Source organism: Callorhinus ursinus, unplaced genomic scaffold (assembly GCF_003265705.2).
Source record: "Callorhinus ursinus isolate GAN/ISIS: 27379988/994484 unplaced genomic scaffold, GSC_fseal_2.0 scaffold32, whole genome shotgun sequence".
In the NCBI taxonomy this organism is placed as follows: Eukaryota; Metazoa; Chordata; class Mammalia; order Carnivora; family Otariidae; genus Callorhinus; species Callorhinus ursinus.
The window spans coordinates 10,964,281-10,980,640 of record NW_027397094.1 but is presented as its reverse complement, the minus strand read 5'-3'; the positions used below and the strand labels follow the sequence as shown (position 1 = coordinate 10,980,640).

Here is a 16,360-nt window from a genome sequence, read left to right as displayed (position 1 = left end):
GACTCCTTGATTTGTCTCTCTTCTGTCTTGTTGTTGGTGTATAGGAATGCCACTGATTTCTGTGCATTGATTTTATATCCTGCTACTTGACTGAATTCCTGTATGAGTTCTAGCAGTTTTGGGGTGGAGTCTTTTGGGTTTTCCACATACAGTATCATATCATCTGCAAAGAGTGAGAGTTTGGCTTCCTCTTTGCCGATTTGGATGCCTTTGATTTCTTTTTGTTGTCTGATTGCTGTGGCTAGGACTTCTAATACTATCTTGAATAGGGCTGGTGATAGTGGACATCCCTGCCGCATTCCTGACCTTAGGGGAAAAGCTCTCAGCTTTACCCCATTGACAGTGATATTCGCTGTAGGTTTTTCATAGATGGCTTTGATGATATTGAGGTATGTACCCTCTATTCCTATAGTCTGAAGAGTTTTGATCAAGAAAGGATGCTGTACTTTGTCAAATGCTTTTTCTGCATCTATTGAGAGGATCGTAAGATTCGTGTTCTTTCTTTTGTTAATGTATTGTATCACGTTGATTGATTTGCGGATGTTGAACCAACCTTGCAGCCCAGGGATAAATCCCACTTGGTCATGGTGAATAATCCTTTTAATGTACTGTTGGATCCTATTGGCTAGTATTTTGGTGAGAATTTTTGCATCCATGTTCATCAAGGATATTGGTCTGTGATTCTCTTTTTTGATGGGGTCTTTGTCTGGTTTTGGGATCAAGGTAATGCTGGCCTCATAAAATGAGTTTGGAGGTTTTCCTTCCATTTCTATTTTTTGGAACAGTTTCAGGAGAGTAGGTATTAATTTTTCTTTAAATGTCTGATAGAATTCCCCTGGGAAGCCATCTGGCCCTGGGCTTTTGTTTGTTGGGAGATTTTTGATGACTGCTTCAATTTCCTTAGTGGTTATAGGTCTGTTCAGGTTTTCTATTTCTTCCTGCTTCGATTTTGGTTGTTGATACATCTCTAGGAATGCACCCATTTCTTCCAGGTTATCTAATTTGCTGGCATAGGGTTGCTCATAGTATGTTCTTATAATTGTTTGTATTTCTTTGGTGTTGGTTGTGATCTCTTTCATTCATGATTTTGTTGATTTGGGTCATTTCTCTTTTCTTTTGGATAAGTCTGGCCAGGGGTCTATCAATCTTGTTAATTCTTTCAAAGAACCAGCTCCTAGTTTCGTGGATCTGTTCTACTGTTCTTTTGGTTTCTAGTTCATTGATTTCTGCTCTGGTCTTTATGATTTCTCTTCTCCTGCTGGGTTTAGGCTTTATTTGCTGTTCTTTCTCCAGCTCCTTTAGGTGTAGGGTTAGGTTGTGTATTTGAGACCTTTCTTGTTTCTTGAGAAAGGCTTGTATTGCTATATACTTTCCTCTCAGGACTGCCTTTGCTGTATCCCAAAGATTTTGAACAGTTGTGTTTTCATTTTCATTGGTTTCCATGAATTTTTTAAATTCTTCTTTAATCTCCTGGTTGACCCATTCATTCTTTAGTAGGATGCCCTTTAGTCTCCATGTATTTGAGTTCTTTCCGACTTTCCTCTTGTGATTGAGTTCTAGTTTCAAAGCATTGTGGTCTGAAAATATGCAGGGCATAATTCCAATCTTTTGGTACCAGTTGAGACCTGAGTTGTGACCTAGGATGTGATCAATTCTGGAGAATGTTCCATGGGCACTAGAGAAGAATGTGTATTCCGTTGCTTTGGGATGGAATGATCTGAATATGTCTGTGAAGTCCATTTGGTCCAGTGTGTCATTTAAAGTCTTTATTTCCTTGTTGATCTTTTGCTTAGATGATCTGTCCATTTCAGTGAGGGGGATGTTAAAGTCCCCCACTATTATTGTATTGTTGTCAATGTGTTTCTTTGTTTTCGTTATTAATTGCATTTTATAATTGGCTGCTCCCCCACGTTAGGGGCATAGATATTTACAATTGTTAGATCTTCTTGTTGGATAGACCCTTTAAGCAGGATAGAGTGTCCTTCTTCATCTATTACAGTCTTTGTTTTAAAATCTAATTTGTCTGATATAAGGATGGCCACCCCAGCTTTCTTTTGGTGTCCATTAGCATGGTAAATGGTTTTCCACCCCCTCACTTTCAATCTGGGGGTGTCTTTGGGTCTAAAATGAGTCTCTTGCAGACAGCATATGGATGGGTCTTGTTTTTTAATCCAATCTGATAGCCTGTGTCTTTTGATTGGGGCATTGAGCCCATTTACATTCAGGGTAACTATTGAAAGGTATGAGTTTAGTGCTATTGTATTCCCTGTAAGGTGACTGTGACTGTATATTGTCTGTGTTCCTTTCTGATCTATACTGCTTTTAGGCTCTCTCTTTGCTTAGAGGACCCCTCTCAATATTTCTTGGAGGGCTGGTTTCGTGTTTGCAAATTCCTTTAGTTTTTGTTTGTCCTGGAAGCTTTTCATCTCTCCTTCAATTTTCAATGAGAGCCTAGCTGGATATAGTATTCTTGGCTGCATATTTTTCTCGTTTAGTGCTCTGAAGATATCCTGCCAGTCCTTTCTGTCCTGCCAGGTCTCTGTGGATAGGTCTGTTGCCAGTCTAATATTTCTACCATTGTAGGTTACATATCTCTTCTCCTGAGCTCCTTTAGGATTTTCTCTTTGTCTCTGAGACTCGTAAGTTTTACTATTAGGTGTTGGGTTGTTGACCTCTTTTTATTGATTTTGAGAGGGGTTCTCTGTGCCTCCTGTATTTTGATGCCTGTTTCCTTCCTCACATTAGGGAAGTTCTCTGCTATTATTTGCTCCAATATTCCTTCTGCCCCTCTCTCTCTTTCTTCTTCTTCTGGGATCCCAATTATTTTAATGTTGTTTCATCTTATTGTATCGCTTATCTCTCGAATTCTGCCCTCGTGATCCTGTAGTTGTTTCTCCCTCTTTTTCTCAGCCTCTTTATTTTCCATCATTTGGTCTTCTATATCGCTGATTCTCTCTTCTGCCTCATTTATCTTAGCTGTTAGTGCCCCCATTTTTTATTGCACCTCATGAATAGCCTTTTTGATTTCGACTTGGTTAGATTTTAATTCTTTTATTTCTCCAGAAAGTGTTTCTCTAATAACTTCCATGCTTTTTTCAAGCCCAGCTAGTATCTTTAAAGTCATGATTCTGAACTCTAGGTCCGACATCGGACTAATGTCCATATTGAGTAGGTCCCTGGCTGACGGTACTACCTCTTGTTGTTTTTGCTGAGGTGATTTTTTTCGTCTTGTCATTTTGTCCAGAGGAGAATAGATGAATGAGAGAACAAAATGTTAACAGGTTAACAACGTCCCCAGCAAATATACTGTATACAAATCAGAAAAGACCTGAAACCAGGAGAAAAGAAAGGGAAAGAAAGAAAAAAGAAAGAGAAAAAGAAAAAAGATAAAAACAAAAACAGAACAATACAAAAAAAGCAGAATATGATCAAATATGATCAGGCTAGTCCATAGATCAGTGCCACACACTAGATTTTGGGCGTATTTTGGTCTGTTAGAAAAAAGTGCCTCCTAAAATTTTAAAGGAAGAAAGACTTATATATGTACAAAATAAGGGTTGATACAATGAAGGAATGGAAGATGACTGTAAAGATGAAAATTATAAAAGATTTTATAAAAGGAGTTGATAAGATAAGTTCGAAAAAAGAAAAAAGAAGATTTAAAAAAAAAGGTGGAGAGAATGTGATCAGGCAGGAGACTAGAACAAAGCCATACACTAGTGATTTAGGGTATATTTTGATCTTTTAGATGAAACTGTATCTCAAAATTTTAAAGAGAGAACAACTTATATATTTATATGCCAAAAATAAGGGTAACTACTATGAAGGGATAAAATATGACTCTAAAAATGAAAAATAAAAATGTTTTTTTAAAAAAGGGATTGATAAGCTGTTGGTTGAAAAAGGGAAAAAGAAAAATTAAAAAAAGTTAAAAAAATTACCTTTGAAAAACTAATAAATCATGGTTAAAAAAAGCCATGAATTCTATTGTGCAGTATTCCCCTAGCGCTGGAGTTCTCCTGTTCTCCTTGATCCGTAAACTTGGTCTTGGCTCGCTGGCTGTTCGTGCTGATCTTCTGGGGGAGGGGCCTGTTGCCGTGGTTCCCAAATGTCTTTGCTGTAGGCGGAATTGCCCCGCCCTTGTCAGTCCGGACTAAGCAAGCTGCTTGGGTTTGCTCTCAGGAGCTTTTGTTTCCTGCAAGCTCTCCGTACAGCTTTGGAGGACCAGGTGAAAATGGTGGCCTCCCAATCTCCACCCGGAGGAGCTGAGAACTCGGGGCCCCGCTCCTCAGTGCGCCCCCAGAGAAAAGCAGTCACTCCCGTGTCCCCGGTCTCTGGCCGCACTCCGTGCTCACCCGACCTGTGATGGAGCGTTGCTATCTCTGGCACCCGACCCCGTGTGGAATCTCCAAACCCAGCAGATCCCTGCAGTGCGCCCCTGCGCCGCTCCTCCCGGGGGAGGAAGGGGAGTCTCCCCGGCTCTGCCGCTTGTTGGGTCCCTGCTGGAGGAGCAGTGGCCCAACTGGGCCTCGGATCACAGTGTATGGCCACCCCGAGCTGAGAGCCCGCGCCTCGGCTCCGTCTCTGCAGCCGGCTTCCCCGCTCCGATCCCTGGGAGCTCTGCTGCACTCAGGCACCCCCGGTCTTTCTGTGACCCCGAGGGTCCTGAGACCACACTGTCCCGTGAGGGTTCCACCCCCCGCTTAGCCACTGGAGCGACGTCCCTCCGCGGAGCCGACTTCTAAAAGGTCCGATTTTGTGCTCCGCGGCTCTAGCACTTGCCAGAAGCGGCCGACGGAGGTCCCCTCCCCCGCCGTCTATCCTCCCGAATATCGCCTCGGATTCACTTCTCCGCACGTCCTACCTTCCAGAAAGTGGTCGCTTCTCTGTTCAGAGAGTTGTTGCTACTCTCTTCTTCGGTCTCCTGTTGAGTTCGTAGGTGTTCAGAATGGTTTGATCCCCGTTCAGCTGAATTCCTGAGACCAGACAAAATCCGGGTCTCCTACTCCTACGCCATCTTGCTCCGCCCCCCAGAAAATATCTCTTAAATATATGTATCTTGTTTCCTTAATTATTTACATCCCATTTGATGAAGAAAGGTCTTGAGGGAGCTATTACTTAAAATTGACACAATTAGAATTCCCCAACACTCATATCTGAAAGGAAGATAACAGTATAGTAATCATAGATGCCAATAAGATAATACACAGTGATTTCAGACATAGGCATATTTTGTGGCTTTTAAACTAATTTTTTCATGCAGCAAGAGACGTAAGTTCTGAATGTATTTTCCAAATACACACACACACACACACACACACACACACACGCACACATATTCTTAATTTTAACTTTTATATTTTCACATTGCTACTCCTGAGAGTTTTTGTTAATCCCCCATACCTATCTCTCTGTCTCTCTCTAATATCTCTCTTCAGGGAAGCTTCTTTTTTCCATTTTGTTTGTTATTTCCCTAGTGTCTTGAATCTCTTTTCCTTTTACAGTCTTTTCCAAGGGCATGCTCTGTAACAGAAACTGTGCCATGTTGGGAGAATGTGGACTTGGAGTCCAATGGATCTCGATTTAAATAACAGTCTAATCCATTCAAAAGATTGAGTACTTGCTGTCCAAGATGCCCTAATCTGGGCACTGGGGGTCAGCTGTGACCAGGATATAGTCCCTGTTCCCTGGAAGTTAATGGTTGAGTACAAGACAGTGTAAATAACAAAGCTTGTCATGTGGTGCAGTTACTCACTTTATTGCCTTGACCATCTTGATGGAAGGTACTGTTAAGTCATGTAAGTAAGTGATTAATACAGGACTGATAAATTTAACTACACAAAAATTAAAATGTTTATGATAAATGCTATCATTTAAAAAACAGTTGGGGATTTTGTAAAATATGCCATCTATATGAAAGAGAAAGGCTCAGTTTCTGTAATATATAGAGTTTTCAAAAATCCGTAAAAAAAGGAAATATTGGGGGGTGGGGAGATGGGTTAGCCTGGTGATGGGTATTAAAGAGGGCACGTTCTGCGTGGAGCACTGGGTGTTACACGCAAACAATGAATCATGGAACATTACATCAAAAACTAATGATGTAATGTATGGTGATTAACGTAACAATAAAAAAATTTAAAGAAAAAAAAAGTGACAGAGAAAGACTTATCCCAAGAGGTTAGCAGAAATGAGCTGTGGCACAGGAGGGCAAAGGGAGGGGCGCCTGGGTGGCTCAGTCTTTAAGTGTCTGCCTTCAGCTCAGGTCGTGATCCCAGGGTCCTGGGATCTAGGCCTGCATCAGGCTCCCTGCCCAGCAGGGAGTCTGCTTCTCCGTCTCCCACTCCCCCTGCTTGTGTTCCCTCTCTCACTGTCTCTCTCTCTCTCAAATAAATAAATAAAATCTTAAAAAAAAAAGTGAAAAAAACACAAACAACAATAAAAAACAACAAGATGAACCCTGTATGCACATGAAGATTCCAATTGCATTGTATTAGAAATATGTAGAAAAAGATATGTTCTTGTACACCCTGGACATTTCTGGAAGGATGCACAGGAAACTGCTAGGTGGCTGCTTTTCCGGGGACAGATCTTTTACTTTCCTGTGTGTTCCATTATGTATTTCTTCTTACTCTATTTACACACATTACTTCTATAATTGAAAAAGTCATTAACATAAGTGTGTAATGTTACACAATTGAGGATGAAAGGGAAAGCTAGTATATTAATTCCAGTTGAGTGAAGAAATAGAATATTTATAAGTCAGTGCATGCATATAAAGATCTCTTTCAGTATATACATGGTAGGTTCACTGGTGGTTGTTCAAGGTAAATAGAATGATGAGAGATTTTGTGGCTTAAACGTTTCTTTGACTACTCTGGATTTTCTCTTTTTATTGTGGTGAACAGTGATTTCATGATTAGGAAAAAAAACGAATACAGTCTTAGGTTGACTTAAGAGCCATCTGCTGCCAATAATTTTTATTGGAGTCAATATGATCATGAGATAAGTAACCATCTCTACTCAAGGATATACTTCAGTCTATCTACAAAAGTATCAGATCTGCAGCAATATTTGGAGTTCATAAGATATTTATACCTCACAGTCCTTTCTTACCCAGCTATCAGGAAGTTTGGCTCGAGTATCATTAACTCGAAATTCATTAAGCCCCCTTCCAGTGCTTCCACCGAGGTAGACTGTAGATCTTGTCTGCGCTTTCTGTGTGGAAATAAGCTGCTGCCTTCTTCTTCTTCTTTTTTTTTTTTTTTGTCTTCTGTAGGTGTATTTGGCATGGAGAGAGCAGGTGGGAATGATAATCTATAACAATTTAAAAATTTGACACAGATATATTTAATATGTGTTTTAGGTGGAGAATGACAAAAGTAGATTTATGAGCCTGCCACCTGGAGGAACTGAGAATCTTAGAGACACCAATATTCATAGTTTAAAAGCATTGCTGTCGTGTGCTTCTGTATGTCTTTTCTGAAATCCACACAATTAATCTGTAGGAGGTTTGCAAGCCAGGGTGGTTTTCTAAAGATGTCTGAGAAATGGCTCTTTGGCAAACTCTACGAATACTTATTTTATGAAGATTCAAAGGATGAAATAAACAGCAAAGGCCATAGCCCTCTCAGGAAAGGAGAAGTTACCAGTTTCTGAATACTTTTAACACTTGGAAAGGGTAACAGTGATGAAGGATTTTGGCACATCTGGGGCATTCTTTTGGTGTCGTAAGGAGGCGGATCTTCTGAAATGCCGTAAAACACTGGGGGAGGTAGTCAGGAGATGTAAGAGGAGGGCCTCGCTTCAGACTCGCTCATACCAGGGATTACTCTGGCATCTGGACGTACAGATGTTTGTGTTGTCCTCCAGGAAATCCTGACACTTTATAAACAAAACACATTATTTCTTTTCAACTTGGTAATAATCTCATGTCTATGAAATGACCATGACAGTCACTAATCCATTTTTTAAAAATTTTATTTTATTGTTATATTAATCACAACGCATTACATCATTAGTTTTTGACGTCGTGTTCCATGATTCACTGTTTGTGTGTAACACCCAGTGCTCCATGCAGTGCGTGCCCTCCTTAATACCCATCACCAGGCTAACCCATCCCACACCCCTCTCCCCTCTAGAACCCTCAGTTTGTTTCCCAGAGTCCTTAGTCACTCATGGTTTGTCACCCCCTCCAATCCCCGCTGCCCACATTTTTCCCTTCCTAGTATCTTTTTTTTTTTTTTAAATATATAATGTATTATTTGTTTCAGAGGTACAGGTCTGTGATCGCTTAGCATAATACCCTCTAGTTCCATCCATGTCACTGCAAATGGCAAGATTTCATTTTTTTGATGGCTGCATAATATTCTATTGTATATAAATACCGCATCTTTTTTATCCATTCATCTGTTGATGGACATCTGGGCTCTTTCCATAGTTTGGCTATTGAGGACATTGCTGCTATAAACATTGGGGTGCACATACCCCTTCGGATCCCTACATTTGTATCTTTGGGGTAAATACCCAGTAGTGCAAAGGCTGGGTCATACAGAAGCTCTTTTTTCAACTTTTTGAGGAATCTCCATACTGTTTTCCAGAGTGGCTGCACCAGCTTGCATTTTTAATAGAAATGCATTTTGGAACCTATTTTATGAGATACCTTCTTAATCTGTTGATACACGACCAGGATTCCATTCCTCCTAATCTCTTCTAGATCGGGGGTTCCAGCAGGAAGGGACTGGTGATGGGGGGCAACATAAACTGGACCTGAGTATGGACTCTGGAATTAGAATTGCCTGGCTTTAAAGTCTTGGCTGCGCTATGAGCTGCATGAGCAGGAACTCACTGCTGTCTCTACTTACCTTCTCCACGAGCTTGCTGTTGTTTACTTCCTGATGATGGTAGAGAGGGAGGAGAGAACATAGCACAGTTTTTTTTTTTTTTTTTTTTTTTTACTTGGTTGTGTGGCTGCCTCTTCTCGGCTCTAGCCAGAAGGTTAAGCTGTCATCCCTGGTGGGGTGATTGGAGGGACTTGGCAGCAACTGGGAGCTGGCTCTTTTCGGCAGGCATGTGAGATGTTTTTAGACGAGTCCCTGCTCGTGGGACAGGACAGCTGCACCTCTGTTCCGGGTGGCTGTTGGGCGAGTCCACAGAGATACTCTTCCCCGGGCTCCATGAGAAATGCTCATGCATTCTTGGCCCAGCGCAGTCTTGTAGGCCAAGCCATGCAAAGCAGTTGTTCATTGCTTCTCTTACACTGTCCACTTACAGGGCAGGGTCATCAAACCTGAGTTCACAAGGTCCCCGAACAGCAGGGACCCTTCCCCAAGCTTCCCAAGAAGTTTCCATGGTGCAGTGCTCTTAAATTTTTCAACAACATTCTGGAGTTTTTGTTTATTTTTGGTTTCTTGGGTTATCGGGATTTAGGAGCAACCACTTATTAACCTGGATATTAAAAAAAAAAACCATCTTTGTGAATTCTAGTTCTTTGGTCCCTCATTTGTCGTTCCTGCTGGAACCCCTGATCTAGAAGAGATTAGGAGGAATGGAATCCTGGTCGTGTATCAACAGATTAAGAAGGTTGGCATGATTAGTATTTCCAGACTTTGCATGTAAGCTCCAAAGGAGAACCTCGTTTGATTTCCTGCTGTATCTCTTAGACCTAGAGCAGTGCCAGGTGCAAAGCAGGTAATCAGTATTTGTTAAATAAATTTTAAAAGTGAGTTTTCTTGGAAGATCTTATATCTTAATCTATTTGTAGTTTCCTGATTCTTTGAGTATATCGAGAAGTTTTGAGTCTTGGAGCTTAAAGACACTAAAGCATGAGGACACAGGGATATTACAATACAAATAAATGCAGGATGGAGTATTTTTTACGATCATAATTTTTCAATTGACTGCTGATATTACTTGCCTTTCATCTTCTGATTGTATAAAAGTTCAGAGATTTAATTAATCAACATGAAAACAAATTGGTTCAGTGAACTACCACTTTCTTTTTTAGAGCTTAGTTCAAAATGTTTTTATAGTATTTAAGTTGTACTGCACTTAACCACGGATATTCTTATTCCATAAGAGACTGGATGCTATTTATCCATCACTATATTAAGAAATAACATACCTTCCAAATTTCAGGCGATGTACAGATGTGTAATAAGTGTCAAATATAAAAGAACTTACAATATGCTAGAGGAAGACCCTCAAACCATTGTATTATATTCATGTGTTATTCAAGCTCATACTCAGAAGTGTCAACTGTGTTGCCCGATGCATTTACGTTCATTTTTTTAAAAAAGATTTTTATTTTTAAGCACTCTGTACACCCAACATGGGACTCAAACCCACAACTCCGAGATCAACAGTTGCACATTCCACCCACTGAGCCAGCCGGGCACCCCCTCCTTTCATATTTCTTAAATAAATAAGGAAAAATAAAGATGTATGGAAGATGAAAGGTCTTGACCATCTCTAAGACCCATTAGCTAACAAGGAAAGAGGATTTAAAGGGGTTTAGCATGCTTATCCTGCATGAGGAAGGACGTTTGTCTTGAGTTTGTTTCTGCATCTTTACCTTGAAGCGCCGTGAGATTACAGTTACCATTGTGGTTTGGTCTTGAGAGTGGCGCTCTTGACACATTGAGTTGTATCAATGATGTTTTACCTTTCTGTCTTGAAAAGAAGGTAACTTTGTATTGTATTACTTGATTTTAAAATTAATACTTCATTATAAAAATTAGATACTTAATAAAAAAAGGTGGAAGCCATGTTTAAAATGTAACCACTCATGTTAATGTATGACCTTTTTAAAAAATATTTCTTTGAATCTATATAACATAATACACATATGAAACACCTTTACACCCCCACATGCCCGCATGTACTGAAGCATTGTGTGTTCACACGCATGTAAATCCTGCACTAAGACATCAGTTGGGATGCTCCTCTCCTGAAGGCTTAGTTAACTCTGTCCAAATTCCAATTTCAGGGATTGAGACAGGCTTAAGGCTCCTCTTTGATGTCTGTACATTTTGGGGGATTATTTGGACATGGTGTTTCCCATTTCATGCTGCTTCAATATCCTCTCTCTAAGGTTACATAATATCTTGGCCACAGAACTTCACCTCCTTACAGGTGCATACAAAACAAACTGCCATTCTTATTGAGCATTTCTAATTTTTTTTTTTAATGGAAGTTTTTATGGCTTCAGGGGTCTTTGTGAAGGAGCACATCACAGAGCATGATCCTTTTTCCGCCTTGGCTTTATTCATCTTCCTTCCTATTTTAAAATAAGACCATGTCCCCTATTGAACTGGGAAAGCAGTCCCATCCTTATCAATGCCCTTTAGGGTCTGTGCTTCTGTCCCAGGGAACTTATCAGGATATAGTTCCCAGAGGCAGTTCTCATTCTCCAAGAAATATTCTGAAAAAACACAATTGTTCCATGATATGCATATATTTATATTGAATATATATATATACTTCACAAAAATGGGATCATATGATCGATATTCCGCTATAGTGTTTCTTTGCATGGTCTTCTGTATTGTGGGCATCTCTTCTTGGCAGTGAACAATGAACCTTCACCAGGTTTTAGTGGATGTATACTAGCCTACTGAAGGGATGTGCCATTGACTTGGCTTACACTCAGGCTGTTCCCAGTATGTTGCTATTATAAGCTGTATTGTGATGAACTCCCTTGTAATTTTCTGTGTAGTTTTCAGTTACTTTAGAAACTCACTTAACTGATTTCTTCTTAACGACCTTGCTGAACTGTAATGTTTTACACACTCCATTTATCTGCAAAGCATGCTATGCACCTGCACATATATATACACACACATGCATAAGGTTCAGGAGGCATTCTTTTTTTACAGAGCTTAATTTTTTTTCATTAGAAATATATATTTTGCTAGTGTCTGTTAAGATCATCACATTTTGTCTGTGACTTATTAACAGATTTCCTACTACATTTCTGTCTCATTGGAGGAACAAACCCCTACTTGAGTTAATGTTGCTAATGTATTACTGAATATCATTTGTAAATACCATCTTTGTATAAGATTTTTGGATTGATATTCGTAAGTAAGAGTTCCCTCTAGTTTTCTCATATACATACTTTGTTAGGCATTGATGTCAAAGTTATGCTGTCTTCATAAAATAATTAGGGAGGTTTCCTTAGTTTCTTTACTTTGAAATAGTTTAGAAATAACTTCCTTCTTGAATATAGAAAAAAAGTTTTTGATCTCTGACTACCCAGTATTAATCATGGTTTATTTTTATATTTAGATTTTTTCCCTTTAGATTTTTCTCCTTTGGGTTAGTTTTGTTGAAAAAAATGTACATATATGTGTAATTGGAAACCATTCTTTTTCCTATATGTTTAAAAATTCTAGTACAGAGATCTGTGTAGCGGCTGTGTTTATAATTCCTGTTTATTCTTAATTTGTCTTTTTCCTTCATGATTAGAGCAGTTGGCATTTAGCATATATTAAAAAAAATCTTGACTCTCTTGTTCAATCCTACCATTTTAATTTATTACATAGATCACTTTATCTCTAGTGTGTTTTCTTTTTCCTATTTTACTTATATTTATGTGACGTTATTTCTTAAATATTGAAAGGATGTTTAGGTAACACTTTTCACCTGGTTGGTTAGCAGTGAAAGAAAGTGTTTAATTTTCCTCTGAGTACAGTTTTGACCATCTACCACTGATTGTATTAGGTAACATTTCTATTTTTGCTATTTACTAGATAGTCTATAATTGTGATATTGATTCCCTACTGACTCAAAAATTATTAATGAGAGAGTTTAAATTATTAAGTGCTTGGACTTTATCTTTGTTTCTACTTTTCTTACTGATTTCTAGTTTCATTACATTGTTGTCAGTGGGCTAGGCCAACATGGGCTATGCCATTTCTGTATGCAGTAAACTGAATGTAGTTTTCTGTTTGTGTCTTACTATGTGATCTTCTTAAATGTTTCATGGTTTATTGAAAGGGTTAATTCTTACATTGTTTGTTTCTTCAAGAGGCACTTATCTCTCATATCTGACCTCTAGAAAACATTTAATATCTTTAATTTGAAAACTCAGAAGTAAAATTAAAAGTGTGAGTTAAAGTTTAATCAAATGAGACTCTGTAAAGATTCAAAAGCTTTACTATATACTCTCCCTCAATGGTGGTGGTTGTAAGTCATGAACAGATATTCTTATGGATTAAAATCAGAAGTCCACAGAGCACATAGGACTCTTTCTCATTCTACACCTCATTCTTGACACTTGTCCCCAGCACTTGTCACGTGTGTGTGTGTGTGTGTGTGTGTGTGTGTGTGTGTGTGTGTGTGTGTAGCTGGTTGCTAGTTCTTGCTGGGGCTCTGGTCCCAGGGATTCCCAAGTAATTAAGTGCATCATTGTTTAATCTTCAGGCAAAATAAAGAAAATAGATAAAGTCTTTAAGATTAATTGCACTCTGTTACTACAAGGACTCCCCTGTCTTGTTCTTACCAAGGAGATAAACAGGCAGTGCCCTCAAACTTAAGGTCCTTCACACTGCTTCCTAGCACTACCATATTTTAAATAGTGATTGTTTTCTTATGGCAACATCTTTTTCCCATTAAATACCCTACTATGTCAACATCTCACCAACCCTTTGTAAACAGTTATACTGTTTTGGAACAATCTCATGGGTGGAAGAGTAGAATTTTTATAAAATCTTTACCAGATTTGCTTTGAAAGAATCACATGATTGTGAAACATTAAAAGTTTCAAATAGTTGATGTAAATTGGATTGAAGGAGATCATAAAGGTTGTGTAGGAATTTCATATAAGATGGTTTCTTTCATCAAAGACGTGTCTGAAACACTAGGTGAAGCAGTGTTAGAACAGGTGACTTGACTGTAGGAGTTCCGAGTCCTTCAAGTGCATTGTGAACTTTAAAGGGAAGTAGAGGTACAGGAGGAAAACAGAAGCTTTTCAAACTTTTAGCCATCTGCCCTCCCACTCTTTTTTCCAGGTATCAATTAATTATACCTCTCTGTGTGCCTGTTATAGTTACTAACTCTATCTCCTAGTTTTTTGTGCTACATTTTCAGGAAAACTGATGTGCTCTTAACTTCTTCATTATAGATGTGAGGAAGTTGAGCTCTAGGGAAATGAAATAATTTAGTCTCGCAGCTAATTAAAAGCAATGAGTATCGGAACCCAAGTGAGGAGAGTCCCAGGACACTGGTTTTTCCATTATCATTTATCATTTCCTCCCAATATGAAATGTTACTTTCTCAAAATATATTCCTTCTAATGAGCTGTGTGGTTTTCCAGTCCCTATTAATAAATATCAATCCTTTTTAAAAAAAAAATCTCAGTACCACCTCACACCAGTCAGAATGGCTAAAATGAACAAGTCAGGAAATGAAAGATGTTGGCGGGGATGCGGAGAAAGGGGAACCCTCCTACACTCTTGGTGGGAATGCAAGCTGGTGCAACCACTCTGGAAAACAGTATGGAGGTTCCTCAAAAAGTTGAAAATAGAGCTACCCTATGACCCAGCACCCCAAAGGTAGAAATGTAGAGATCTGAAGGGGCACCTGCACCCCAATGTTTATAGCAACAATGTGCACAATAGCCAACCTATGGAAAGAGCCCAGATGTCCACTGACAGATGAATGGATAAAGAAGATGTGGTATATATGTGTGTATACATACACACAGGAATACTACTCAGCCATCAGAAAGAGTGAAATCTTGCCATTTGCTACAGTGTGGATGGAACTAGAGGGTATTCTGCTAAGTGAAGTAAGTCAGTCAGAGAAAGACAAGTATCAGATGATTTCACTTGTACGTGGAATTTAAGAAACAAAGCAGAGGATCATAGGGGAAGAGAGGAAAAAATAAAACAAGATGAAACCAGACAGGGAGACAAACCATAAGCGACTCTTAATCATAGGAAACAAAGTGAGGGTTGTTGGAGGGGAGGGGGGTGCGGGGATGGGGTAACTTGGTGATAGACATTAAGGAGGGCACATGATCTAATGAGCACTGAATACTACGTAAGACTGATGAATCACCGACTTCTGCCTCTGAAACTAATAATGCACTATATGTTAATAGAATTTAAATTTAAAAAATCTCACTTTTGTATATGTAGATATATCTATATGTTTGTATATGTCTCAGATATAAAGTCTAAGTATTTTGTTTTTGTTCTAGCATTTGAGGGCTTAGTACCAGCTTACCTTGCATTTCAAACTGGAGAGTCATATAACTGTGATGTCTGCTTTTTTCTTTTGTAGCGGCTCTAATTAGAGGAAATCGTAAAAACTGTGCTCAGTTTTCTGGCTCCCTTGACTGGTTGATCAGCCGATTGGAAAGACTGGAAGCTTCTTCTGGTATGTTTTCTGGTTATCTCCTTGTCCTTACACATTATTCCTGTTTTCTTCTATTTTACATTGAGATAAAAACAAATTCTGAGCATCGGTGCCATTTAAATGTTCTCCTTTTAATAGGTTAAAATTTTTACTTATTGTTCAAATCATTGGCATTCTATTATTTCTGAAAAGCGATTTACAGTTCATTTACATTAGAAAAAAATGAAGTCCCTAAATCTAACGAGTCAGAACTCCCATTCTTTTTCAATCAGTTACTCCAAATGTATTATATAAACAACAAAAAAAAACCCGATTTGAAACTTCTACTTTTAACTTGTGTTCAAAAAATTTGGATAATAATAGCCTAAAATCTGATTTTTTTCCAAATCATACAGTACAATATTTTAAAGTGATTGTGTAGATATTAATATTAGTAATCTCTATCATAGTCAAATAGGTACAGTCAGTGAAACTGATATCTCTCTCCCTAACAGGTATGTTATTCTTATTTTCGTGTTGTGGAAACTTAAAATTGATAACCTCAGGGCCTTCCTGAGCTTGTCTGTCAGCGGCATCCCAAGCTGAAATGGACTGCTCCTCCCTGTCTTTGCACAGTAGCTCATTAGTTGCCCTTCCATACCACTGATGCCCCTTTGTGTTACTTATTTTTCCTCTCAGTGTCCTATACTATCAATGAACTTCTTGAAGCAAGGGGCATGATCTCATTCATCTTTGGGTCTACCATATCATCTGGCACCTAGTAGGTGCTTACAGAATTTATGGAATGGACGAATAAATGAATGTATGAATGAATGGTTGAATTCACTTAAGAAAATGCCTGTCAGTACAGGTGTAATTTCATGACTTTGCATGAGAAAGACTCATTCAAGTATAGGTTTGTTGGAACTGAATGAATAGAAGAACATATGGTTGTGGTCAAAGGGGGAAATTTGAAGTCACAGAGTGAAATTTTAGTGTTTAAGATTCAGGAGGAGGAGAA

General features: G+C 38.8%; 1 protein-coding gene across 1 annotated transcript in view; it reads left to right on the top strand.

Moving 5' to 3' along the window:
• The window catches only part of RYR2 (ryanodine receptor 2), a 728,853-nt gene that overhangs the window by 380,130 nt on the left and 332,363 nt on the right, over positions 1–16,360 (top strand). The window contains exons 16-17 of the mRNA XM_073878937.1: positions 9,484–9,592; positions 15,286–15,381. Of these exons, the coding sequence (XP_073735038.1) occupies positions 9,484–9,592; positions 15,286–15,381 (205 nt within the window). The remainder of the gene's footprint in view (positions 1–9,483; positions 9,593–15,285; positions 15,382–16,360) is intronic.